This window comes from Antedon bifida, chromosome 2 (assembly GCF_963402885.1).
Source record: "Antedon bifida chromosome 2, ecAntBifi1.1, whole genome shotgun sequence".
Lineage (NCBI taxonomy): Eukaryota > Metazoa > Echinodermata > Crinoidea > Comatulida > Antedonidae > Antedon > Antedon bifida.
Window position 1 is genome coordinate 16173087 of NC_136227.1, and position 26247 is coordinate 16199333.

Sequence of the window (26247 nt, forward strand, 5' to 3'; positions counted from 1 at the left end):
ATCCTAACGAGAAGACCTTTCCTCGGCAACGTATCCCTTACATTTCCACAGCGCAAACTGTGACACAGACCATGCTCTGCTCTATTCCATAGTAAAGCTGAAACCAGAAAAGATCCATCGGTCCAAACAACCAGGTAAAGCAAGAATCCACTAACACCGATAACAAGGACAAACAGCATAGATTTCAGTCTGAGTTCCAAAAGAAATTACTAAACACAAAAAAACACAGACAATGTTACCCATCAATGGCAAAACATCAGCAAGGCCATACACATTGCATCAATTCTATCTTTTGGGAAACAAATATCATCCTACCAGAGGATAAATAATAGTGTTAATTTTAACTAAATTTCTTTTTTTTTAGTCGCGTGCAAAGCCACTCTACAGCTCACTATGCCGGTCGGTTGGTCGGTAAACACTAACTTGAGCACGCGACTGCAGCTATGTATATGGCCTTGTTTATATCATACTGACAACGTTGGTGTGTCTATCCTTCAATGTGTTGATCTTTAGAATTATGGTGTGTTGATTTACAGCTGAAAATTAAATTTCAATCTTAAAACTTCAGCCTATTTTGAATTATCTGTCTTAGTCCGGCGGGCAAAATATGTTGTATCCGTAAGAAACACATTATTTTCGTATGGAAACCTTATTGTGATGAAGCCGTTCCATTTCCATTTGTATAATGTCTGTCTGTCCAGTGACTTTAAACTTCAATGGCTGGACACTTTTTGATAGAGAATAGACAAACACACACGGACGGAAACTGAAATTTAAAAAAACATTTTCAACTTACACGAATTTTCTACTCTTGTTACGTTAGTAGTTACCCTTTGTTAAGTTAATGGTTATTGATTGAAATATATGTTTATACTGGGTAACCTCTTCAGTCAAAGACTGGTCTCCCAGAGGGCCCAGTTGGTGATCAGTGGCTGTGATGTACTAATACACCGGGGTAACCCCCTACTCGTCTCGAAAGATGTACTAGGTTCTTTAAAGTGCACACGAGCTAGATGTGTACACTGGACCTACGGTTTATAGTCCTTATCCGAGAAGACTCGTTCTACCACCAGAACCATGGAGTGAGTGAGTGAGCCTCGAACCCGTGCCGATGTTATGGCTACGTAATTACGGTTCCACTGTCTTAACCGCTCGGCCACTCACTCACTCACACGGTTATGTTTGTTACGTGGTTAATGAAGTTGGTTACGTTAGTGGTTAAAACTGTTACCTTAATGGGTGATTGTTATTATGGGGCATGTTTATAATCCGATGGGAGTGCAAGTCTTTTAAAATCTCTCAACGTTGCCAGGAAAGAAATGTGATGGTAATTATTCACAATCACACGTTTTTAACCGTTGTTTTTGTTTTTTTTTTGTTTTTTGGGGTTTTTTTGCAGCAAAAACATAACCTAATAAGAGCCCACATTTAACAATGCATGACCTCCACTATAACGATACGGTAATAATGTATAAAATAAATATAAATAATTATGACGACAATTTTTGTTTACAATTACACAACCGTAACTGTTAATTCAAACAAACTTCTATAGTATTATTTAGGCTCTCTTATTTGTGAAAAACGGAAGGAGATTACAAAGTCAAATGTACAAAAGAAGTTGATATGGTTGAATAATCAGATCACGCTCATGAATGATATTCAATTGACTCTTTGCACGAACTTTGTTGACATTAGCATTGCAGCCGCTCCAGTCACTTGATAATACCAGAGAGTTGCAACTCCCTGATAATACTGTAGAATTAAATTGTTCTACTAAAGCTAAAGATGGCTTTAACAGTGTATTATAATCCATTATCTCAACCTAGTCGTGCCGTAGTATTGTTCTGCAAATATAACAAGATACCCTACCATGAGAAAGTCATCGACTTGGCAAAATGTATGCTTTTTTATTTTAGTCACTATTAAAATATACTGTTGCTTTAAACGTATCCGGACAACTACCCCTAGACAATTACCACCCGAACAACTACCACCCGGACAATTACCCCCATAGGACAACTACCAACCGGACAATTACCCATAGGACAACTACCCTATAGGACAAGTACCCTATAGGACAACTACCACCCGGACAATTACCCCCTAGCACAACCCCCCCCCCCCATTCCATGTATGCTGCCTTGGCAAGTAAAACATATTTTTTAGAAACAGCACTCTAATAGATAACATTCCAAGTTATCGTAGTATTTCTCAGCTCAAAAAAGGGAATAAAAAATGAGTTGACCACCTTAAAAATCCTGAATCAGAGTGATGACGGAGAGGGGAAAAAATAACAACCCCTTCACTTTGCGTCTAAGACCAAGACCTCCTCACCTCTATTATGTGAATAAACATGTGCACATGAAATATTTATATGGAGTTTCTAAAAATACCCAGACAAATTTGCTTAATCATGCTTGAGTCAGTGATTTTCATTTATTCATAGGAACAAGGTTTACAATGAAAACCCTATAGTATGCCTGGTTTGATAATCAGGTCTACAAATATTATAGGTCTAATTATCGATGTTACAGGTCCCTTTGCTGTGGTTTTTAATAATAGTCAACATTTCAGAGCCACTAAATATTTATTATCTCAAGGATAATCAAAATTGCGGAAAGAATCAGCAAAAAGAATATTGTAATTTTAAACATTCATTTCATTATATAATTATTCATACATTTACTACAGTACTCCAATTATGTAGGTTGTCCAGAATATAATTCTTCGTGATTTAAGGTCCGGTTATACTACGAAAGATAACGAACGACGATAATATATAAAACAAAGATATTTATTTTAAAAATAAAATTAGAAAATTTTCGAAACTATAACACTTATGCTGCTCTCTTTGGCCTAAAATAAGATTTTTTTTTTAATCAAATGAAAATGACGTCATGATCAATAAAAACAATAAAATTGTGATATCGTCACGATAGTATTGCTATTACAAATCATGACGTCATTTAATTGGACGAAAATAGAAAAATAGCAAAATGTATATTTACCTTTGTAATCGTCCTAGTACAATGAGCCTTTATTGACTGAATGTAGTCCACTGTCTTAAAGTTGCTTAATTATTTTCAAAAATTGTATTAGACATTTTGTATATACTGTAGAAAATAATAACGTATAATGTTGTTTGACAGGTGAGCATAGAATGCCGGAATACACTGCAATCCAGCCAGCTCAGTCAGTACCAGCAATTAAAGATGGTGATTTCACACTTGGAGAAAGGTATGCCTTACTCCCCTTGTCCAACCATGTAGGCTACATTGTAAAGAATAAAGCAAGTGTGAAGAAGTTTTTTTTTTTAATTTTATGAATCATTTTCTCCAATATCCCCTAATTGCAGGTGATACAACACAGAAATTACAAGTTGACAACATAGTGTTTACTAACGAACACTTTCCCATATCTATAGGCCTAAACATTTTAAACTTGGTAACGACAGTCTATAAATAATAAGGCCCTTTTGAATTCTGGTTTGTTTCTTTGTAGTACTGCAATAGTGAGATATCTGGCGGCAAAATACAACGTAGCAGATCATTGGTATCCTAAAAATATTGAGACTCGGGCTGAGATTGATGCCTACTTAGCCTGGCAGCATACAGGTATTAGGAAAGCGGGAATTAACGTGATGGTAAATGAGGTAAATAACAATGTAAAGTTTCATTTCAAGGTTATGCTGCTAATTTGTGGTATGAAGACGCAAAACTAACTTTACGGTCATATGACTAAATTTGAGAAGATGTAATTAAAGGGAAAAAGGGCTAAAATAAGGCGAAACCTAAGTCAGTGTCATAAACGTTATTATTTTTCATAAATATTGTTACTCAAAAACTATACAGTCATATCCGAGTTTTTAGATCTAGAAAAGCCAGATATCCGAGTTTTTCAGATCTATCAAAAAAGATATCCGACTTTTGTAGATCTAGAGAAGATATCTGAGTTTCTAGAAGAAGAAGTCTCTAGAAAAGTTTGATATCCGATATCATAATTTAAAAGTAAAGTTTAAAACATACATAACTCATGCAACTATAAAAAACGCTTGTTACAAAAACGACGGCTAGATTAATGAGATATACGGGAGCAACTTAAAACCTACACAACCAGTCAAAATAAGACCACTGTTATATTTGTATACAGATGTTTGTTCCAAAACGTACCGGGAAACCAAATGATCAGGAGGCAGTCGACAAGTTTGTCAAAGAAGCTGAAGAGTCCATCGGCAAGATAAATAGGTTATTTCTCAAAGGAAAACGGTTCTTGTGTGGAGACGAGATATCTGTTGCTGACTTGTTTGCTATTTGTGAGGTAATCACTAGATTTAAAAGAAGTTTAGGTTGTGGTTAATATTTTGGTTTGGCATGCGCAGAATCAGATAATGTGCATGTTACCTCAATACAAAAATAAGTAATTCGAAATTTTGATCATTTTCCTCCATAGTTGTACATAATGTACCATACATTCCACTGTCTGAATCAAGTATCGTTCATTAGGCTATTCATTAACAATCAATGGACAACCTTCCGACGGAGCTATAGTTGATTTTATACGATACATTCCCATTGTCCAAATCATCCTATCGCTCTTTATTCATTAACAATCAATGGACAACCTTCCGACGGAGCTATAGTTGATTTTATACGATACATTCCTATTGTCCAAATCATCCTATCGCTCTTTATTCATTAACCATCAACGGACAACCTTCCGACGGAGCTATAGTTGATTTTATACGATACATTCCCATTGTCCAAATCATCCTATCGCTCTTTATTCATTAACCATCAACGGACAACCTTCCGACGGAGCTATAGTTGATTTTATACGATACATTCCCATTGTCCAAATCATCCTATCGCTCTTTATTCATCAACCATCAACGGACAACCTTCCGACGGAGCTATAGTTGATTTTATACGATACATTCCCATTGTCCAAATCATGCTATCGCTCTGGTCACAAAAGCATGGGAGTTTCAATTTTCGACTTCGTCGAAATTTGAGAGCCCCCAATAAAACGGTTGACCAGAGTTTACTGGTAAATTGTCACTGTCCATTCGTCCTTGTAAAGAGGTAAAGTTCAAGTGACACAACCCTTTTTCCAATGTTCAGAGTTCAAGTAATTGACCTTTTAATGTTTAACCCTAGTTTAAAAATAAAAATGTCCTCTTTTGCAGAGTCGTAACCCTTATAGGGTTTGAGCACATTTGTTAGGTACCGGTACATAATTAAGTTGGGGTGGCTCCTTAATTGGACCTTTTAATGTTTGCATAGAACTCTCACTGTAACCCTAATAATCAATAAAAATTTAGTTACAGTCTCTCTTTATCAATATTTGTGAGGTCAGTATACAGAGAAATAATATAATACCTTAACCACTAAAGATATGTTATTCATGATGTTAAGTGTAAGAAAATTAATTTTTTATTATTGAATAGGTATACAGGTTTAATCATAAATGAAATTAAACACAATAAGTGACTATAAACTTATAAAATGGTGTACATTAATTTTTCTCCCTGTCTTGACCATTTTCCCCCGGTCTCGACCATTTACTCCAAGTCTCGACCATTTACTTCAAGTCTTGACCAATCCCCCTTGACCATAACTAAAGTTTTACACAGCTTTTATTAATGGACAGTCTCTCTTTATCTATATGTGTGACGTCAGTATACAGAGAAATAATATATTACCTTAACCACTAAAGATATGCTATTCATGATATTAAGCGTAAGAAAGTTATTTTTTTTTTTATTATTGAATACGTATACAGGTTTATTCATAAATGAATGTTAACACAATAATTGACTATAAACTTATAAAATGGTGTACATTAATTTTCTCTCGGTCTTTGCCCCCGGTTTTGACCATTTACTCCAAGTCTTGACCAATTCCCCTTGACCATAACTAAAGTTTTACACAACTTTTATTATTAGAAAACCCTATTCCTAAATGGTTTCCAGTCCACTTGTATTTAAACATTGTATCAGAAAGTTGAAAAATAAGGTTCCCTGAACATGTTATGCGATTCGGTCATCATAAGTGTGTAGACCGCATGGCTTTATCACCAACGAGGATGTCAGAAGCCGTGGAAACAGAAAAGAAGAACAGACGACCGTGTCCACTTTTCAATGTTCAGATCATTTTCGGCCGATTTTGATGTATTGAAGAGATTAATTAGTGGGTTAGGTTCAGCTTATTTAGGTATTGATTTTTTGGAAGTTAGTAGGCTGTTCGTTTTTTTTGTTTTTGTTTATTTATTATTATTGACCCGTTCTGATAACCGTAGAAACACGTCCGAAAAACACATTGTTCGAATTCTCTTTGGAGAAAGTATCATACACTCAGCAAACAATGTCTACTTGAATGATTGTAGGAATACAGTAGACTTCAAGTCTTCAGTTAATCAGTTATTGTACTGTTATATTGGTGTATCGTACATTCGTTTCTTTATCGTTATAATATACTGTTTATTAATAAACTTTTATGTTTTGCATCCTGCATTACAGCTCTTTTAGACCGTTGACAAGTCAAAGCTCCTGAGAGGGAAGGCAGAATGCAATCATAGGCTATAGGCCTAATCTCATAATATTAACTTCAATTTTCCGAACAGTTTCAATTACGGACGGCAAAAGGCCTGTACCTACAATTCAAGAGGGTGTGTGTGTTTGTCACGTGTAGGCCCTATACTTAAAAAACTAAAGTTGATATACCTGCTGGAGGTATTGTTTTTCGTACGAAAACGATCGCTATGCTGTTTTAGTTTGCTGTTTTGGTTTGTATTTGTTTCTTAATGGTAATGCCACGTTACATGTACACATCGACATGTACACTGTACACTTTTATAAGCATTAGTTTAATGTTTGAACTTTTTTTGTAAATTTATTCTATACGCTTTTTGTAAAATGATTTTTGTATACTTTTTTTTTAAAATAAAAGCTGTACACCTCGTTTTAAGAATGTCTGTGGCCAATGTACACTGTACATCTTTATAAGAATTAGTTTAATTTATTCTGTACATTTTTTTGTAAAGTTGTTTTTGTACACTTTTTTTTATCGAAATAAAATCTGTACACCTTTATTTTCTTAAATTCTAATAATTTGTTAGTGTTATTGTTTAAATAATTTGTGAAACTAATTTGTATTGTTTACCGCATGTTACAATATCGATGATTTTCTACAGGTAATGAACCGTTTTAGTGGTTATAGGCCTACTTGTTAACTTTTTAAGCAACATCACACTCATTTTAACCAGGAGGAGATAAAATGCAAATAAAACGATTTTTAAAAAGTAAACATAAATACAATTTCTACAAAATATACCAACAACATGGAGGCCTGCAAACTTTACGAGTATAAACAAGTAATAAACTGTACTAGTGAAACACTATCGACATTACCATACATAATTATAAACAATGAGATGGTGGAAACAAAGAAAAACACAGTTTAATGTATAACAATGTAAGACAAACTTTTTATCCCCATTATCAATTGTTTTCTCGTGCCGATATGCAGACTTTAAAAAGGGGGGGGGGGGGGGGGGGTTTTATCGTACATTGAGTATAAATCCTTTAGAGTAATATTCATGTTTGTTATGAGCTGGTAAGAAAAAAAGTAAAGATATAAAGGATTTGTGTAAAGATATTACACCTGATGAGTTGAATAATGTGATGTAATAAAATGATGAGTGACCAGCAAAATATATATCGGTAGATATTTTACAGTAAGGTACTAGCAGTATGATGCGACGCAATTTAAAACTGTTTTACAATTGGAAACGTTAAACGCGTCTCCTGTGCTTTTGTGAAGGAAAAATTTACGTTAATATAACTTCGAGACGAAAATGATTTGTTTGGTGTATTTCCTTGTCTTTGTTTCATTTATTTATTATTTAACTAGTAGCTCAGCTTTGTGATTGGCTGATGTTTTTTGCTGCTGTCCGGTAGTTATCGTGTTGTAACGTATTCTTCATTGACGTCAGCTGTTCTTGAATGAGAACACCTTTTAAAAATAGTGACGTCATGTTTTGTCTAATATTCCCTGTCGATGATATCTAGCGTCAGTAATAAAACCCTTACTGAGGAATCTTTCATAAAATAGTGCTAGATAGAGCTATAGGTAACCATCAATAAGAGAACATTTACAAAGAACCGTTAAAATGTATGTCGTTATAAGGTTAAGCCTGCAGAGCGAAGACACAGGCCTGTAAAATTGCTAACGAAACAGCGGAAGATTCATAAAAAAAAGTTTTTAAAAAATAGTCGAAAGATAAACATGTAGAAAAAAAAGTAGGCCTTAGAATAACTAATGGAAATAACCTGCTTGTAAACAAATTTCAATTTTTGGACTCCGGGTTGAATGTCTAGCTTTTCTGTTTTTCTGTTAAAATGTGTTAAGTGTAAAGAAAATACAATTGGCAACCAAAACGTCTTTCTACCTTCAAATTATGATCGACCTGTGTTTGCAATTATGATAAAAGTAATATTAAATAATACGCAGACATCTGTTATTTCTCACCATTGAATTCAAAATTTATTTACAATACCCCTTACAGTAAAACTACTGTAGATCTACATGGTCTTTATTGTAATAATATTAATCACACATATTTAGATAACTTATCGATACATGTACGAAATATATGCTTGTTATTATTAGTGTTATTAGGCCTATAACGTTTCTTTTAATCTACCAGTCCGTTTCCTACGTTACGACATCATTTATCCGTTTCAAGTACCTGTTTCTCTCTTGAAATTACTAACTAAACGGTTAAAACGCTCTAAAGAAAAACTTGTTAAAAACATAAGAAACTGTTACATATATTTATAACAATTAGAAATATAATAAAATTTAGTTTTAAGAGATTATTTAATTTTTATCCACACAATGAGAAACAATCACATGAATATTAACGATCAATGGAATTAGGTATGATCTAAGTGAATTTCAATACAATAATACAGCTATTTGTTTCGTAAAGTTAATCATTATCCACACAATGACAAACAATCACATTATTATTAACGATCAATGGAATTAGCCCTATATCTAAGTGAATTAACTTCAATACAATAATACAACCATTTGTAGGAATATCATCACAAAAGTAATTTAACTGGTACTACTATACTATATGAGAACAGATCATGAACAGTTGATGTTCTTGAGATCTGCAGTCACTATTAAAGACTGTTAGGCCTAATGTTTGCGTAAAATTTCTCTCATCTTTTAATATCTCTAAACGTAAGATTTATTCTTGGTAGCTTGATGGATTGATTTTTAGGCAGTGAATGGTACCAGTACTCATTAGTGGGATAATTCATCATTAATAATGTACCGTGTTTAAGATCAACAGTTACTGGCTCAATTATTCTTTTGGGACTCTTACCTCGCGCATCACCATGTCGAAATCTAAACATACGTGTTTGCCCCAATGATACAGAGGCGATTGAACTAAAGTGATTCATGTCTTTTTCATCATCTTTGTGTTCGCCAATGTAATCACTGCCAGTAGCATATCTATAGAGTAACGACAAAATACAATAGAAAATAAAGTATTTTAACATGAGATTAAAAAAAAAACCAACCAATTATTCATTGGGGGAGGGGGGTGTATGTAAGTAAAATAACACTTGCACAATAGAATTAAAACAAACAAAATAATAAACAAGAATATTTACCGATTGACCAAGACAAAATTGAAGTAATGTCCTGTAACCGTTTTTAAAAGATCGCGGAGATCTGTCAGGAATGGTGGCCACGGTAAAGCTGGTACTGTATTGCCTGAATATTTGTAAGTTAAGCCCGAATCGCCAAACGAAACCTGCAGAGGGGAAAACCATACATTACATAGTAATTTAAGAATCATATTTGGCGAGATGTAGATGAACACGCCCAAATAAAATCATTTACAGTAAAAGAGTAAATTACACCTATAGCTACCCAGCGGTAAATAAAGAAAAACAAAGGAAACGATATAGGCCTACAAGTAATTAACAAGTCATTAATACAAAAACACGGATAAAAAAAATAATGGAACTAACCTGTTTTCTAGGAATATTAAACCACTTTCCGCACACTTTCACCTTTGCAAGATCACCGGTAAAATAGTCAATCTCTTCCTCACATTTTTTAAACAATGTATCGGCTGTTCCTTTATCAAGAAGTTGAAGGTAATCACAATCTAAATTTTCCCCTGTTATCTTTTGCACAGATAACCCATCAGGGGATAGCAATTGTTGCTCTGAATTGAATAAACGTCCTCCGTTATCGTTTTCGTCACCACCACCATCGACGGTAACCGCATTATCATTATCAACCTCTTCAATCATCTTTTGAATTTCACCGTGTTGTTCAATTAACTTGTACCACTGTCTCTTTGGAAGGTTTATACCTTTTTTGCCGGGTTTAAACTCGCCTCCTTCTTCGGCCTGGTAACAACGGCGAATACATACAAACTGCTCTTCTTTCCAGCTACTAACTACCACATGTATTATCGGTGTGTCCGAAAGAGGGATTCTTACTGCCTCCACCAAGTTAATGTCTCTTTGCAAGCCGTCTAGGGCTTGAAGAATTAAATCAATATTGGTAAAAAGTTTTTGCCACAGCAGAACGGGTAAATTAATACCTAGAGGTCCAGGTCTGAAGGCACCATTTTCTTCCGTTTGATAAAATTCTCTGAGGCATACATAAACAACTTCACCCCAGCGCTGGGCCACTACATGGCGTTTTTCAGACAGAAAAATCCGATTCGTTGAAGTTATGGTAATCTTTGGTTCAGCACCGGTCATTTCGGCATAATCCCTGGCGCTCATTCCTGAGGCAGATTGAAATGATTTTTTACTTTTTGACGGCATCGTTGCTTTACTCAAACCGCTACACTCGTTCGTTTGACCGTTGAAAGACTTTCTAGGATTCAATATATTCGCTGATGTAGAAGCCATCGTTGGTATTTTAAAACTGCTACACTCATCAGCTTGACCATTAGAACTCCCCATAACTCTTTTCATAGTCCTACGGGCCTTCTCACCAACTAATTTCGGAGTAGGTAAACAGTTGAAACTCATGTTTATAGACTGTAGAGAGCTATAGAGAGTGAAACGAATGATCGTTGACAACTCTGAACGATTACGCTTGAATCAGGTCCGATATATATATACAGTTGAGTACAGAAGTACTTTTTTAAAAGAAATTAGCCTAAAGCGTTGTTTTCTTGTCAATTGTTTCCCTGCAACACATACGGATTAAAGCATTGTTAATTGTTTGTTTTCCGGTCAATCGTTTACCGTGACACGTGCGAAACACGTTTTAGATATCCTCACACAATAACTTATACAGGTTCTCTGAATTAGTCAAGGTATTTACGAGAAAGTAAACAAAATGTCTATACCGTGGTAATGAATATTCCTCGTACATATTCAGCTCGCTGTACACGGTATCGTTTGTAACATACTCTTTATCCAACACCTCCCGATAAAAATAGTCAATCTGTTCTTCTAGAGATTTCATACAGCAGAAGTCATGATCTTTTTGACCTGGCCTATCAAATTCGCAACCATAACAAGCCGCTTTACTTAACATCCAACACTTGTTTAACACTTGAGAAACAAACACTTCTCTGGCTAAATATTCCAATTTTAATAAAAATTCTCTCTCCACCTCGTCTACGTACGTAAATATACAACTTGTAGCCCGACTACCTCTCTCACCTCCTTCATCAACGTCGACGGATACACCCTCATTGGTCCGCATGTACCGATCACCGATATCGCTACCTGTAACAACAGTCTCCTCATCATCGCTAATAATTATAACTGTATCTACACAGCTACCTTGCGAAAAATCTATACTTCCAGACATAGCGAAATACTGTAAAGAGATACTCCACGCTAAAATAGACGAAGCACAAAAACAACCCTTTTCATACAATGTCTAAAAAGAAACGGCGCTAAAATATCAAAAACAAAAACTATAATCTTGTACCAAACAAAAAGAACAATGAACAAAAGAATTTAGGATATACTAAACAAAAGTGCAATGGTCAAACCGCCTAAAAATAGCAATAGCAATTCTCAAACAAAGAATTACCTTCATTAATTTTTTAAAATACAAATTCATCACTAACTACAAATATAACCCAGGTCAAAACGAAAACCCCGCCAAAATAACAATAACAAAGAACTACCTTCACTAATATTTTTAAAAATACAAATTCATCACTAACTACAATTATAACCCAGGCCAAAACGAAAACCCGCCAAAATAACAAACCCTCTAACAAAGAATGACCTTTTACTAATTAATATTACAATAACAGAAAATTAAACAATAGAAAATATGAAATATACCCTAGGGATATGACATTCCTTTCGGGTCTGAAGTACTCCTGCCCTTGGGTGTATGACCTTCCTTTTTGGACTGAAGTCCCTCATCTTCTACTGCTATTCATTAACCATCAATGGACAACCTTCCGACGGAGCTATAGTTGATTTTATACGATACATTCCCATTGTCCAAATCATCCTATCGCTCTTTATATTCATTAACCATCAACAGACAACCTTCCGACGGAGCTATAGTTAATTTTATACGATATATTTCCATTGTCCAAATCATCATATTGCTCTTTATTCATTAACCATCAACGGACAACCTTCCGACGGAGCTATAGTTGATTTTATACGATACATTCCCATTGTCCAAATCATCCTATCGCTCTTTATATTCATTAACCATCAACAGACAACCTTCCGACGGAGCTATAGTTAATTTTATACAATATATTCCCATTGTCCAAATTATGCTATCGCTCTTTATTCATCAACGATCAACAGAAAACCTTCTGAAGGAGCATTGTTTGATTTTATACAATATATTCCCATTGTCCAAATCATGCCATCGCTCTTTATTCATCAACGGACAACCTTCCGACGGAGCTATAGTTGATTTTATACGATACATTCCCATTGTCCAAATCATCCTATTGCTCTTTATTCGTCAACGGACAACCTTCTGAAGGAGCATTGTTTGATTTTATAAGATACATTTTTGTCATATCATTGTTTATTCATCAACCCGAAACAATATATCGATAAAAAAAACGAAATTCTAAATATTTGGAGTTTATGTTACATGATTAGTGCATGCATTAGTAAGAACAAATTTCATTCGTTCCAATTAAAATATTTCATATAAATTAGTAGTAGTATTTTAAAATTTTTTTCAGGTTGTTCAACCGTTGGCCTGTCCATCTGGTAAAGGTTTACTGAAGAACCAGCCGGAAATTGCTGACTGGATGAAACGTGTAGAAGACAAATTGAATCCAGATTACGATGAATTGAATAAACCACTGAAAGCAGTTTGCAAACAATGAACTAAATAGGCCTCTGCAAGAGATGGCCGTTTATGTTCTTTCTATCATTTTCAACAATGAACTAAATAGGCCTCTGCAAGAGATGGCCGTTTATGTTCTTTCTATCATTTTCAACAATGAACTAAATAGGCCTCTGTAAGAGATGGCCGTTTATGTTCTTTCTATCATTTTCAACAATGAACTAAATAGGCCTCTGCAAGAGATGGCCGTTTATGTTCTTTCTATCATTTTCAACAATGAACTAAATAGGCCTCTGTAAGAGATGGCCGTTTATGTTCTTTCTATCATTTCCAACAATGAACTAAATAGGCCTCTGCAAGAGATGGCCGTTTATGTTCTTTCTATCATTTTCAACAATGAACTAAATAGGCCTCTGCAAGAGATGGCCGTTTATGTTCTTTCTATCATTTTCAACAATGAACTAAATAGGCCTCTGTAAGAGATGGCCGTTTATGTTCTTTCTATCATTTTCAACAATGAACTAAATAGGCTTCTGTAAGAGATGGCCGTTTATGTTCTTTCTATCATTTTCAACAATGAACTAAATAGGCTTCTGTAAGAGATGGCCGTTTATGTTCTTTCTATCATTTTCAACAATGAACTAAATAGGCTTCTGTAAGAGATGGCCGTTTATGTTCTTTCTATCATTTTCAACAATGAACTAAATAGGCTTCTGTAAGAGATGGCCGTTTATGTTCTTTCTATCATTTTCCAACAACTAAAGTAGTTCTTTCATTGTTGCTTATTAAACATTTCCAACAATATGTTACAATTAGTTTCTTTCGTTTTATTAAAACATTTTTCCAACAATTTTACAATCAGTTCTTTATTTTCGTTTGTTTATTACAACGTTTTCCATCAACAATATATTAATTACTTTTTACAAATTATTAAACAATAATTAAGCTTATTTTCAAAGGGTTTTGAACAAGCACCACTAGTTTGGAACCAGCTTCCACTCCATACCCGTCAATGTAAATCTCTTAAGTAATTCAAATAACTTCTAAAATCTCACCTTTTCAATAATTCTTGTCTTTTAGCGCTGTAAAACATCAGTAAATAGCGCTTTATAAAAGTTTTATTCTTTTTATTATATAATATATATTTATAAGAATATACTAAGGTATATATAGTACTATAATAGTTCCCTTTGATGAAGACTATGTTTTCATATCTTCTTATAAACTTCCCATAAACTCTATCTTCTCCTAAACCTCACAGCCGACACACTTTTTCAAACAAAAAAAAGGATTTCAAACCAATGTCTCTGCTACATCACAGGCTCAACCATTCTTTACATCCTGACATGTCACATAGTTAGGTTTGTTGATAATTTGTTGATAAATACACATGTCCATTGGAAGAATCTTGTAAATATATTATTTGAGTTGTAAAATTTTTGAGCTATGCATTATAAAGTACAACAAACATCGACAGTTGTATTTTCTGGTTGAGTGAATCCATCTCCGAATCCAACAGTCTTAATAAGTTGAGGTTTATTATCACACATTGGACACACTTTATTCCTTATTTTGGAAGATCGCATCCAAATAATTAGATTGTACCGTTCACCATCTGATATTGGAAGAGCACCGTGCATGTGTTGTCCTCGATGAATTAAACCATACGCTGTGGTTCTTCTATTCCTCGTTGCTGTTAAAAACAACACAAAATTAACAAACCCGCTATGTTTCTATATAAAAGACAACCATGTCACTTGTAGATTCAACAGAAGTATACAAAAGCCAAAATGGAAGCTTGATGTGCAATATTTTATGATTAATGTTAGACTGGCTTTAGACTGCCACCAGGAAATGACATTAAGAACATCTTGTCTTGAGTCCTTATCATGTGTATGAACAAAAAAGTTCAGGTACTTAAAACAAGCATCTGAGGGTGGTTGGGAGAATATATACAATATGATTGTCACCAATATAGCTACATTTTTACTTTAAAAAATTGTATTCGGGTCATAATAATAAAATTGTATCGGTCATAATAACAAAATTGTATCGGTAATAATAACAAAATTGTATCGGTCATAATAACAAAATTGTATCGGTCATAATAACAAAATTGTATCGGTCATAATAACAAAATTGTATCGGTCATAATAACAAAATTGTATCGGTAATAATAACAAAATTGTATCGGTCATAATAACAAAATTGTATCGGTCATAATAACAAAATTGTATCGGTCATAATAACAACATTGTATCGGTCATAATAACAAAATTGTATCGGTCATAATAACAAAATTGTATCGGTCATAATAACAAAATTGTATTCGGGTCATAATAAAATTGTATCAGTCATAATAAAAAAATCATATTGGTCATAAAGTATTACTTAAAATAGAATGTAAACCATTTAATTATGGTGTTCAGTGCCAAAATTATAAAATCGTTGCTTTGTTTTTTATAACCAGATACATTCACGCATTGTTTTTACTTACATGACGCATGCCTCCAAAATACAATGAGCCCTCAGTGAAATCACTTGTAAGTGATATATTAAGAGTGACCTCTGCATTATCATAATGATAGTTAAGCTCCAAATCTTCTCCAATCTTGTACTTCACAACAAAAGCTTTGTGAGAGTCTAACAAGTCTCCACCACAGTCTGGATACAAGAGCCTAGCGAGTGGAGTTATGTAATTCTGACGTAAAGGTGTGATGAAGTAGTCATCAAATCCCAATTCATTCATTAATACCTACAACAAAATACATTTTGAGAATTTTAAGCAGGTCTATGCTTTACTAATAGTAGTGACTTTTATTTTATTTTTATTTATTTTCAATCCTTCTACATAACAAAGAAATCAACTAAATTCTTTAAAAACAAAATCAATATCAAGAAGTGATAAAATACAGTAAAAATCACAATGCTTGGTCAATTGTAGATCATGGAAGCCAATGAATTCTACTACATATTATACAAATGTGTTATAATACAATATTGTGTATAATGCATGTGGTGGCATTTATTTGAGGAAAAAAGTAAAGGTTACAGGCTGTTTATGAGAGGGCATTTATACCAAATGATGTTCTATGGGGTAGGGGGAGTTAATTTGAGGTGGGGTGGGGGGTTTGAGTAGTTTATGCAAAGCAGGGCATTTATACCAAATGATGTTGTATGGGGTAGGGGGAGTTAATTTGAGATGGGGTGGGGGGTTTGAGTAGTTTATGCAAAGCAGGGCATTTATACCAAATGATGTTGTATGGGGTAGGGGAGTTAATTTGAGGTGGGGTGGGGGGTTTGAGTAGTTTATGCAAAGCAGGGCATTTATACCAAATGATGTTGTATGGGGTAGGGGGAGTTAATTTGAGATGGGGTGGAGGGTTTGAGTAGTTTATGCAAAGCAGGGCATTTATACCAAATGATGTTGTATGGGGTAGGGGGAGTTAATTTGAGGTGGGGTGGGGGGTTTGAGTAGTTTATGCAAAGCAGGGCATTTATACCAAATGATGTTGTATGGGGTAGGGGGAGTTAATTTGAGGTGGGGTGGGGGGTTTGAGTAGTTTATGCAAAGCAGGGCATTTATACCAAATGATGTTGTATGGGGGTAGGGGGAGTTAATTTGAGATGGGGTGGGGGGTTTGAGTAGTTTATGCAAAGCAGGGCATTTATACCAAATGATGTTGTATGGGGTAGGGGAGTTAATTTGAGGTTGGGGTGGAGGGTTTGAGTAGTTTATGCAAAGCAGGGCATTTATACCAAATGATGTTGTATGGGGTAGGGGAGTTAATTTGAGGTGGGGTGAGGGGTTTGAGTAGTTTATGCAAAGCAGGGCATTTATACCAAATGATGTTGTATAGGGTAGGGGGAGTTAATTTGAGGTGGGGTGGGGGGTTTGAGTAGTTTATGCAAAGCAGGGCATTTATACCAAATGATGTTGTATGGGGTAGGGGGAGTTAATTTGAGGTGGGGTGGGGGGTTTGAGTAGTTTATGCAAAGCAGGGCATTTATACCAAATGATGTTGTATAGGGTAGGGGGAGTTAATTTGAGGTGGGGTGGGGGGTTTGAGTAGTTTATGCAAAGCAGGGCATTTATACCAAATGATGTTGTATGGGGTAGGGGGAGTTAATTTGAGGTGGGGTGGGGGGTTTGAGTAGTTTATGCAAAGCAGGGCATTTATACCAAATGATGTTGTATGGGGTAGGGGGAGTTAATTTGAGGTGGGGTGGAGGGTTTGAGTAGTTTATGAGAGGGCATTTATACCAAATGATGTTGTATGGGGTAGGGGAGTTAATTTGAGATGGGGTGGGGGGTTTGAGTAGTTTATGAGAGGGCATTTATACCAAATGATGTTGTATGGGGTAGGGGGAGTTAATTTGAGGTGGGGTGGGGGTTTGAGTAGTTTATGAGAGGGCATTTATACCAAATGATGTTGTATGGGGTAGGGGGAGTTAATTTGAGGTTGGGGTGGAGGGTTTGAGTAGTTTATGCAAAGCAGGGCATTTATACCAAATGATGTTGTATGGGGTAGGGGGAGTTAATTTGAGGTGGGGTGGAGGGTTTGAGTAGTTTATGCAAAGCAGGGCATTTATACCAAATGATGTTGTATGGGGTAGGGGAGTTAATTTGAGGTGGGGTGGGGGGGTTTGAGTAGTTTATGAGAGGGCATTTATACCAAATGATGTTGTATGGGGTAGGGGGAGTTAATTTGAGGTTGGGGTGGAGGGTTTGAGTAGTTTATGCAAAGCAGGGCATTTATACCAAATGATGTTGTATGGGGTAGGGGGAGTTAATTTGAGGTTGGGGTGGAGGGTTTGAGTAGTTTATGCAAAGCAGGGCATTTATACCAAATGATGTTGTATGGGGTAGGGGAGTTAATTTGAGGTTGGGGTGGAGGGTTTGAGTAGTTTATGAGAGGGCATTTATACCAAATGATGTTGTATGGGGTAGGGGGAGTTAATTTGAGGTTGGGGTGGAGGGTTTGAGTAGTTTATGCAAAGCAGGGCATTTATACCAAATGATGTTGTATGGGGTAGGGGGAGTTAATTTGAGGTGGGGTGGAGGGTTTGAGTAGTTTATGCAAAGCAGGGCATTTATACCAAATGATGTTGTATGGGGTAGGGGAGTTAATTTGAGGTGGGGTGGGGGGGTTTGAGTAGTTTATGCAAAGCAGGGCATTTATACCAAATGATGTTGTATGGGGTAGGGGGAGTTAATTTGAGGTGGGGTGGAGGGTTTGAGTAGTTTATGCAAAGCAGGGCATTTATACCAAATGATGTTGTATGGGGTAGGGGAGTTAATTTGAGGTGGGGTGGAGGGTTTGAGTAGTTTATGCAAAGCAGGGCATTTATACCAAATGATGTTGTATGGGGTAGGGGGAGTTAATTTGAGGTGGGGTGGAGGGTTTGAGTAGTTTATGAGAGGGCATTTATACCAAATGATGTTGTATGGGGTAGGGGGAGTTAATTTGAGGTGGGGTGGGGGGTTTGAGTAGTTTATGCAAAGCAGGGCATTTATACCAAATGATGTTGTATAGGGTAGGGGGAGTTAATTTGAGGTGGGGTGGAGGGTTTGAGTAGTTTATGCAAAGCAGGGCATTTATACCAAATGATGTTGTATGGGGTAGGGGGAGTTAATTTGAGGTGGGGTGGGGGTTTGAGTAGTTTATGCAAAGCAGGGCATTTATGGTAGCCACACTTACACCATAATTGTTCATTGTATTTGATCTTCCTTTTTTTTTTTTCTTTTATGTGGGATCATCCCACTTTTATTTCAAACAAACATCATATAAAAAAAACAGTAATATAATTATATTTATGCAATTGATAATATTGATTGATAAGATATGCAATCTGTATTATTCACCATAGTTATTTTCTATTTTTTATACATGTCATCATCAATGCATTTCATTTCTTTTATAATCATATATATAAATTATACTTATATTCTTGGTACATACATTATCAATTAACAAAATATTTTTCTCTTTTTAACAATTTTTATCTTTTTAATTCTTACTTTTGCTTGAAAATAAATACTACTTAAAATGCGTATTTATCTTTAATTAATTTTTATACATGTTAACGTTAATGCATTTTCTTTCTTTTATAATCTTATATACCTTTCTTTATACCTGCGTTATCATTTAACATAATAAATAACATCATAAATACAAATATGATGCGTTTTTATCTTTAATTAGTTTTTATACATGTCGTCATTAATACATTTCCTTTCTTTTATAATCTTAGGCCTATACATTAACTATACTTATTTATGTTTTTTTATACATACATTATCAATTAACAAAAATTAATTTCTTTTTAATTCTTTGCTTGAGAATAATTACAAATTAAAAAGTGTTTTTATCTTTAATTAGACCGTTTTGGTATTGCTTTCAAATTAGAGTTAAGGGTGTAATATTATTCTTTGAAATAATGCAGCAAAATAAAAGGTATATAGTTTAAAGTACACACAAATCGGTCACGACCAACAAATAGTATAAATTCATTCATTTTTTCTCAGATACAGTATGTCTATATTTTTAATAATAAAATTAACATATTTTTCTTAATTTTCAATTTTTTTGGGTGTTTCTTTCTTTGTTTGATCTTCCTTTTGGTAAATCTGTGTTTTCAAAATGTTCTATTTCTTCTTTAAATGAATTACAAAACTCTTCAGTAAACATTGGAAAAGATTAAATACGGTTTCCTACATAACAAAACCAGTTAAATGTGAAACTGTAATCTGGAATAATAAAAGGGAAAAGATAAAAAGAAAAACTCTAATTGGTGATGTTGAGATGGGAGGCATTAAAATGCCTGATTTTACTCTTCATGTTAGCGCACTCATGTGTGGCTGGTTAAAAAGAATTATGAATGATGATGGTGCTAAATGGAAAAGTATTCCAATGTATTATATTAAAACAATATGTGATGTTAATGTTTTATTTAATATGTCATGTTATAGTATTATTGATGATAATTCAGATAATATTCCAATGTTTTACAAAAATATGATAAAAGCCTACATAAATTATAACAGAATCTCTAAAAAACCCTGAAAGTTATAACGATATAATGAATGAGCAACTGTGGGGAAACCACTACGTTAAACTAAAAAATAACTCGCTTTTCTACAAGCATTGGATTGCCAGTGGCATTATTCGTATTAAAGACATTGTTAATAAGAACACTTTTTTAACATCAAACGAAATACTGGTGAAACTACAATGTAAAACAAACTGGTTAAATGAGTATTTGTGCTTTATTAAGGCAATACCAATTCAGTGGAAACGTATTATTAAGGATGTAGATATTTTCAAATGTGATGATAATAATGAGGTAGTTGAGATTAATACTACCAAACTAATATACTCATGGTTTGTGAAAGAATATTTCATTATTCCAATGTCACAACTAAAATGGGAAGAGTACTTTAATAACAATATAGATTGGAAAAAACATCTTGGTTACGGAAAGTATGTAAAATGAAGGATAAGAAACTAGTACAATTCAATTATAAGATGTTACATAGAATAAACTGCCTACCAACAAACGGCTTTATCAGTGGAAAGTTAAAGAAACACAAACGTGTGACAAATGTGGAGAAATTGAAAATGAAAATTATTTGTTTTTTTGTTATCTTTTAGTTAGCAAGTATCTTTGTAAGTTTAAACCACAATAAATATATCATTTAAGCAATTAATACTATGAACGGGAGATAAGCTAGTAGATTATATTTACAAAGCAGCATTCACTATTTATAGAATAACAAGGCCATATACATGGCTGCAGTCGCGTGCTCAAGTTAGTGTTTACCGACCGACCGACATAGTGAGCTGTAGAGTCGCGTTTCACGCGACTAAAAATGTTATCAGCTTTAGGCCTAAATAAGCCAGTGGGTAAATTGGTAGCTTTAAGAAATACTATTATGCTAATATAATTTCAAATTTGATACGATTATCAAAAAAGGAATTACTGCAAAACTTTTAATTTTTGAAATTATTATTCATTTATTTGTCTTACATATAAAGTGTTTCCTCAACTTGTTTATTCATAATTTCTTTTTCTGAATTTTCTAATTCATTATTGAAATAATTGTTCTCGTTTATATTTATACAACATTAATAAGACATTTTTTTTTTTTAAGAAAAAAAAAATGTGTAGGCACTTTTACCTCTATGGAGACTGATCTCTGGTATTCCACTTGGTACATTTGATTTTCTCATTAACCTGTCCCCCATTTATCTGTTTTTTTTGTGTATGTTTTGGATTTGTACATGTATATATGTCACTTTCTTCCCAAATGAACCCCTGTACCGAAACATTTCCTAACCAAGATCGATTAAATAATTTAATCTTCAACCCATACGCAGACTATGATAAACATGTTCATGACTTTGACCCTGATACAAATATTTTCTCTTCCTCTATCCAGCCCAATTGTAAGTACTATCAACCTGACCAACTGACCCACTTAATTGGAGAGCTTAGTCACGTGAAAAAATTTTCTTCCTTGCATATTAATTTTAGAAGTTTACTTCATAACATTGATTCTTTCAAATTATTTTTAACCAATGTAAATTATGATTTCGATGTAATTGCAGTCTCGGAAACCTGGTTGAAAGATGATAATCCATTAACCAATATCTCCAGTTATTCTTTCATTTCACAAAACAGACTAGGGCGGGCTGGTGGAGGTGTGGGGTTGTATGTTCGAAATAACAATGTGTTCAAAGAGAGAACTGATCTTTTCCTAGACCCCTCCCTGTGCGACTCCCTGTTTATAGAACTTGAAATTGAATCCAATCAAAACATTATTGTTGGTGTAATCTATAGGGCACCATCTCTTGATACGAATGCTTTTATTGACGCTTTTGATCTCCTGTTAAATAATTTAGCAAAAACCAACAAAATAATTTACTTATTAGGTGATTTTAACATTGACCTATCTATCTGGACTTTTCTATAGTGATTAGAGATCATTTACCCATTTTTAACATTACACCCTTATCAAATATACCAAACCGTCCCAAAAACTATGTAAGCCCTAATCATACCTACAGAAAATTTAACGAAACAAATATTTCAAACATAAAAAATGATTTGTCAAACATGAATTGGACTGGTGTTTATGGTACGGATGATCCTAATATTGCTTTACTTTCATTTGAAACTGAATTTAAACGACTGTATGGTAAACATTTTCCAATTCAAGAGCAGTCTGCAGGTAAAAAAAAAATAAAGACCTGGATGATGGATGAACTCTTAAATTCAATAAAGCATAAACAAAAACTGTATTCCAAATCCCTCCGCTATCCAAATGACAAAAACATTAATGAATATAAGCAATTCCGTAACTCCCTAAAGATTACCTCCCTCCGCCATCCATGATTCCAGTAATTACCGTCCTATATCAGTGCTACCGATCTTTTCCAAAATACTTGAACGCCTTATTTATGATCGAACATACAATTATCTTCAAAAAAATAAGATACTTTACAATAAACATTTTGGCTTTCGTAAGAACTATAATACATCTACCGCACTTCTTCAATTAACAAATGAAATTGTTGGGGCTATCGAGATGGTTGAATTTGCCATTGGTATTTTCATTGACCTCTCGAAGGCCTTTGATACAATTGATCACGATATTTTATTATATAAGTTACATAATTATGGAATCCGTGGCCCTGTATATAATTTATTCAAAAGCTACCTTTCAAACCGCAAGCAATGCACTAAATTTAAACACACCCTTTCTGATTTTCTTCCTATTATTTGTGGAGTCCCTCAAGGTTCCCTGCTTGGGCCTCTATTATTTTTATTATACATAAATGATATCCATAATGCCTTGAATATGTTTTTGTTTCTGTTGTATGCTGATGACACAACCCTAATTTACACTGATAACAATATAGATTCCCTTTTTAAAATATCAACTGAAAATCTACCCAAAATGTTAACATACTTTTCTGCAAACAAACTTTCTGCTAATTTAAAGAAGTGCTGTTGTATGGTGTTCAAAAATTTACAAATACCACTAAATACCAGTACTTTCAAACTAAAAATTAAGATCAATTAATACCTATTGTTGAACTAAATTTCTTGGTGTTTATCTGGACAGTAAAGTAAATTGGAAACATCAGATTACTCAAGTCAAAAACAAAATATCAAAAAGTTCTTGTATCATATATAGATTATCATCTTTCATCCCTCAAAACATACTCCGGATTCTTTACTGTCCATTAATCCTCCCTTATCTCACTTACTGTAATATTATTTGGGGTAATACATACCCGTCCTACTTAAACAAACTGTTATTGATCCAAAAGAAAACCGTAAGATACATAGCAAATTCTCCTCTCTTATTCCATTCCAATCCTTTATTTTCTTCATTTGGTCTTCTTAAAATTCAGGGTATTAACCATCTTCAACAACGTGTTTTCCTTTATTCGTGGCTAAACTCGATCCTGCCATCACACTTTGATGATTTATTTAGTTTCAATCTTAATTTTCATAACGACAAAACTCGGAGCGCAAATCAAATACGTAGGCCCTATTCCTTTTTTTTTAAACTACTTTAAGTTCACTGGTCCTAAACTCTGGGATAACGTACCAGTTCCTATAAAAAGTGCTTTGTCTAAGAAGAGTTTTTCTTTTAAATTGAAACGACACCTCTTATCTAGTTATGTGTAATTATTCTTTCACTCATTGTAGTTTTTATATTTAGTCTTTTTCGGTACCCTGAAACTAAAAGTCTTCATTACTGTTTTTGTCCTGTTTCCGGTTCCCGTGTTGTCCTGTTTTCGTTTTCAGTTTTTATGGGCTGCCTTATACAAGCTTTATTATATTGGTTAGTGTTTTAATTAATGGGTTATGAGCATAAACGTTACCCCCTACCCCCAAACAATATTTTGATTACGATTTTTATGAATAGACAAAAATGGTAATGGTACATAATGCACTTAATTGTTTTTATGTTAACCGACATTTTATTATTACATATGTTAGTAAGTATAAGTAAAACATAATTTAAATCAAATGTATCAAAATTTGGAGATGTGACATTGAAATGTATCTATAATATTGGACAAAATGTGCATTTTTGCAAAAGTTCAATGGACCTTTTGACCTCTAGTGACGGAAATAATTGTCCGATTGAATTGAATTAAATTTTATATGATTAAAAAACATATATGCTACACAATGATACCAAGATCATATTGGTTAGTGTTTTAATTAATGGGTTATGAGCATAAATGTTACCCCCTACCCCAAAAAAATATTTTAACATAAAACGCTAATGACCAATGCAAATAATGCAAGTACATACAATGCATCCCTATATTTTTCTTGTTAACATCGATTTTTTCACTCTATAAGCCTGTGGGAATAAAATGATACCAAGGAAGTTTAACTGTTGGGGGGGGGGGGGGGGTGCACGGTGACCCCCCTCCAGCCCATGGACTACTTCGCTTTTTTGGAATGTTGCCCCTCTTATTTTAATCATATTTACTGTTAATTTTTATATTCTATGAAAGAGAAGAAGGGAAATAAATGTTACGTTGATTGATTGATTGATTGATACGAGTTACTGATCTATTATGTTTTTATTTCGTTTTTATCTTGTATAAAAATACATTGTATAATCCGGGTTGTAAAATGAAAATAAAAAATGAAAATGAAAAACTCACAAATTTTTTATGTGTAAAATTGGTTAAAACGGGATAGATGATAATGATGTTCATTGTCAAGTGTATAGAAAAATATAAGAAAATTAATGAAAAAATGAGGTAATATGGAATTCATAAATGTAAAAATGTTACTGATGAATTGTAACGACATTTATAATTAACAAAAATGTGTTAAATATGGTTTTTATGTAATGACATGAGATAATATGAATGTGAATAAAAGTGGCGTTTGCGCCACAAAAGAGAAAAAAAATATATTTAGGCATACCGCCTGGTATTTCGGGCAAATCAATATCCCTAGCCATTTTATCCTGCATTTCATTGACTTGGTCAACCTCTGTTTGGTCAACCATATCTTCCCTAGTATCTTTTTCTGATGGTCTTATCAATATTTTTACCAGATCTTAAAGTTGTCATGCTATCATGCTAATAACAATTAGACAATGACCTCCCTAGGACAACTACCACCCGGACAATTACCCACTAGGACAACTACTCTCTTGGACAACTACCCCCTTAGGACAACTACCACCCGGACAACTACCCCCTAGGACAACTACCCTCTAAAACAACTTCTATTTTATTTAGATTCCATCGGATCTGGGACTTAAGCCTTCAGATGTCCAGGACATATGCGTACCCTTCTTGATGTTAAAACTTTTTTCTGTTATACTTTAAGAGTGTTCTACGAAAGAAAACTTTAGTGTTAGTGTTTTGCTTATCTTTTATTTTATATTATTCAGTTATGTGTCTATCATGATCTTATATGAGTTTGAAATAACCAATGTTTGGTCTTAACCAGTCTATTTAATTATATTAAATTTGTAAATTTGGGATAGGACGTCCCATCGAAAGCGATGAGTCCCCCAGTAAAATCCGGAATAAATTGAATTGAATATTCCCCTTGGAAAACTACCCCTCTAGAACAATAACACACTCTGGACAACCAAACCTAGAATAACTAATCTCATGACACCTACATCTTAGTCTTTTCATTTAATTTAATTTATAATAAATTACACTTGACATGAAGATGCCTTATAGAAATCTAGGAACACAGTTTACCAAGTTGCTCCAGTCATCGAAAATCATATAAACATTTTTTTTTATCAGCCCCTTACTATCGATACAATTGGCCTGATTTTGTTCATGCTGTTTAATGACATTATACGTTTACTGCAAGTTCAGTAAATATGGAA

At 34.0% G+C, this 26247-nt stretch overlaps 2 protein-coding genes and 1 pseudogene across 2 annotated transcripts; 1 reads left to right on the forward strand and 2 right to left on the reverse strand.

The window, feature by feature from the left end:
- Nucleotides 1-1180: 1180 nt before the first annotated feature.
- On the forward strand, nucleotides 1181-13401 carry LOC144835175 (glutathione S-transferase theta-1-like). Its single transcript, XM_078690235.1, has 5 exons — nucleotides 1181-1900; nucleotides 3153-3240; nucleotides 3505-3655; nucleotides 4153-4320; nucleotides 13240-13401. The coding sequence occupies exons 1-5, from the start codon at nucleotides 1789-1791 to the stop codon at nucleotides 13384-13386; spliced, it is 666 nt and encodes a 221-aa protein (XP_078546361.1). The 5' UTR covers nucleotides 1181-1788; the 3' UTR covers nucleotides 13387-13401.
- Nucleotides 8982-10969, reverse strand: LOC144835133 (uncharacterized). The gene is made up of 3 exons (XM_078690186.1): nucleotides 10058-10969; nucleotides 9695-9837; nucleotides 8982-9533 (listed from the first exon to the last, which is right to left on the reverse strand). The coding sequence occupies exons 1-3, from the start codon at nucleotides 10955-10957 to the stop codon at nucleotides 9236-9238; spliced, it is 1341 nt and encodes a 446-aa protein (XP_078546312.1). The 5' UTR covers nucleotides 10958-10969; the 3' UTR covers nucleotides 8982-9235.
- A 1395-nt stretch (nucleotides 13402-14796) lies between the features above and the next one.
- Nucleotides 14797-25401, reverse strand: LOC144858945 (2-oxoglutarate and iron-dependent oxygenase domain-containing protein 2-like; annotated as a pseudogene).
- Between the last annotated feature and the right edge of the window lie 846 nt (nucleotides 25402-26247).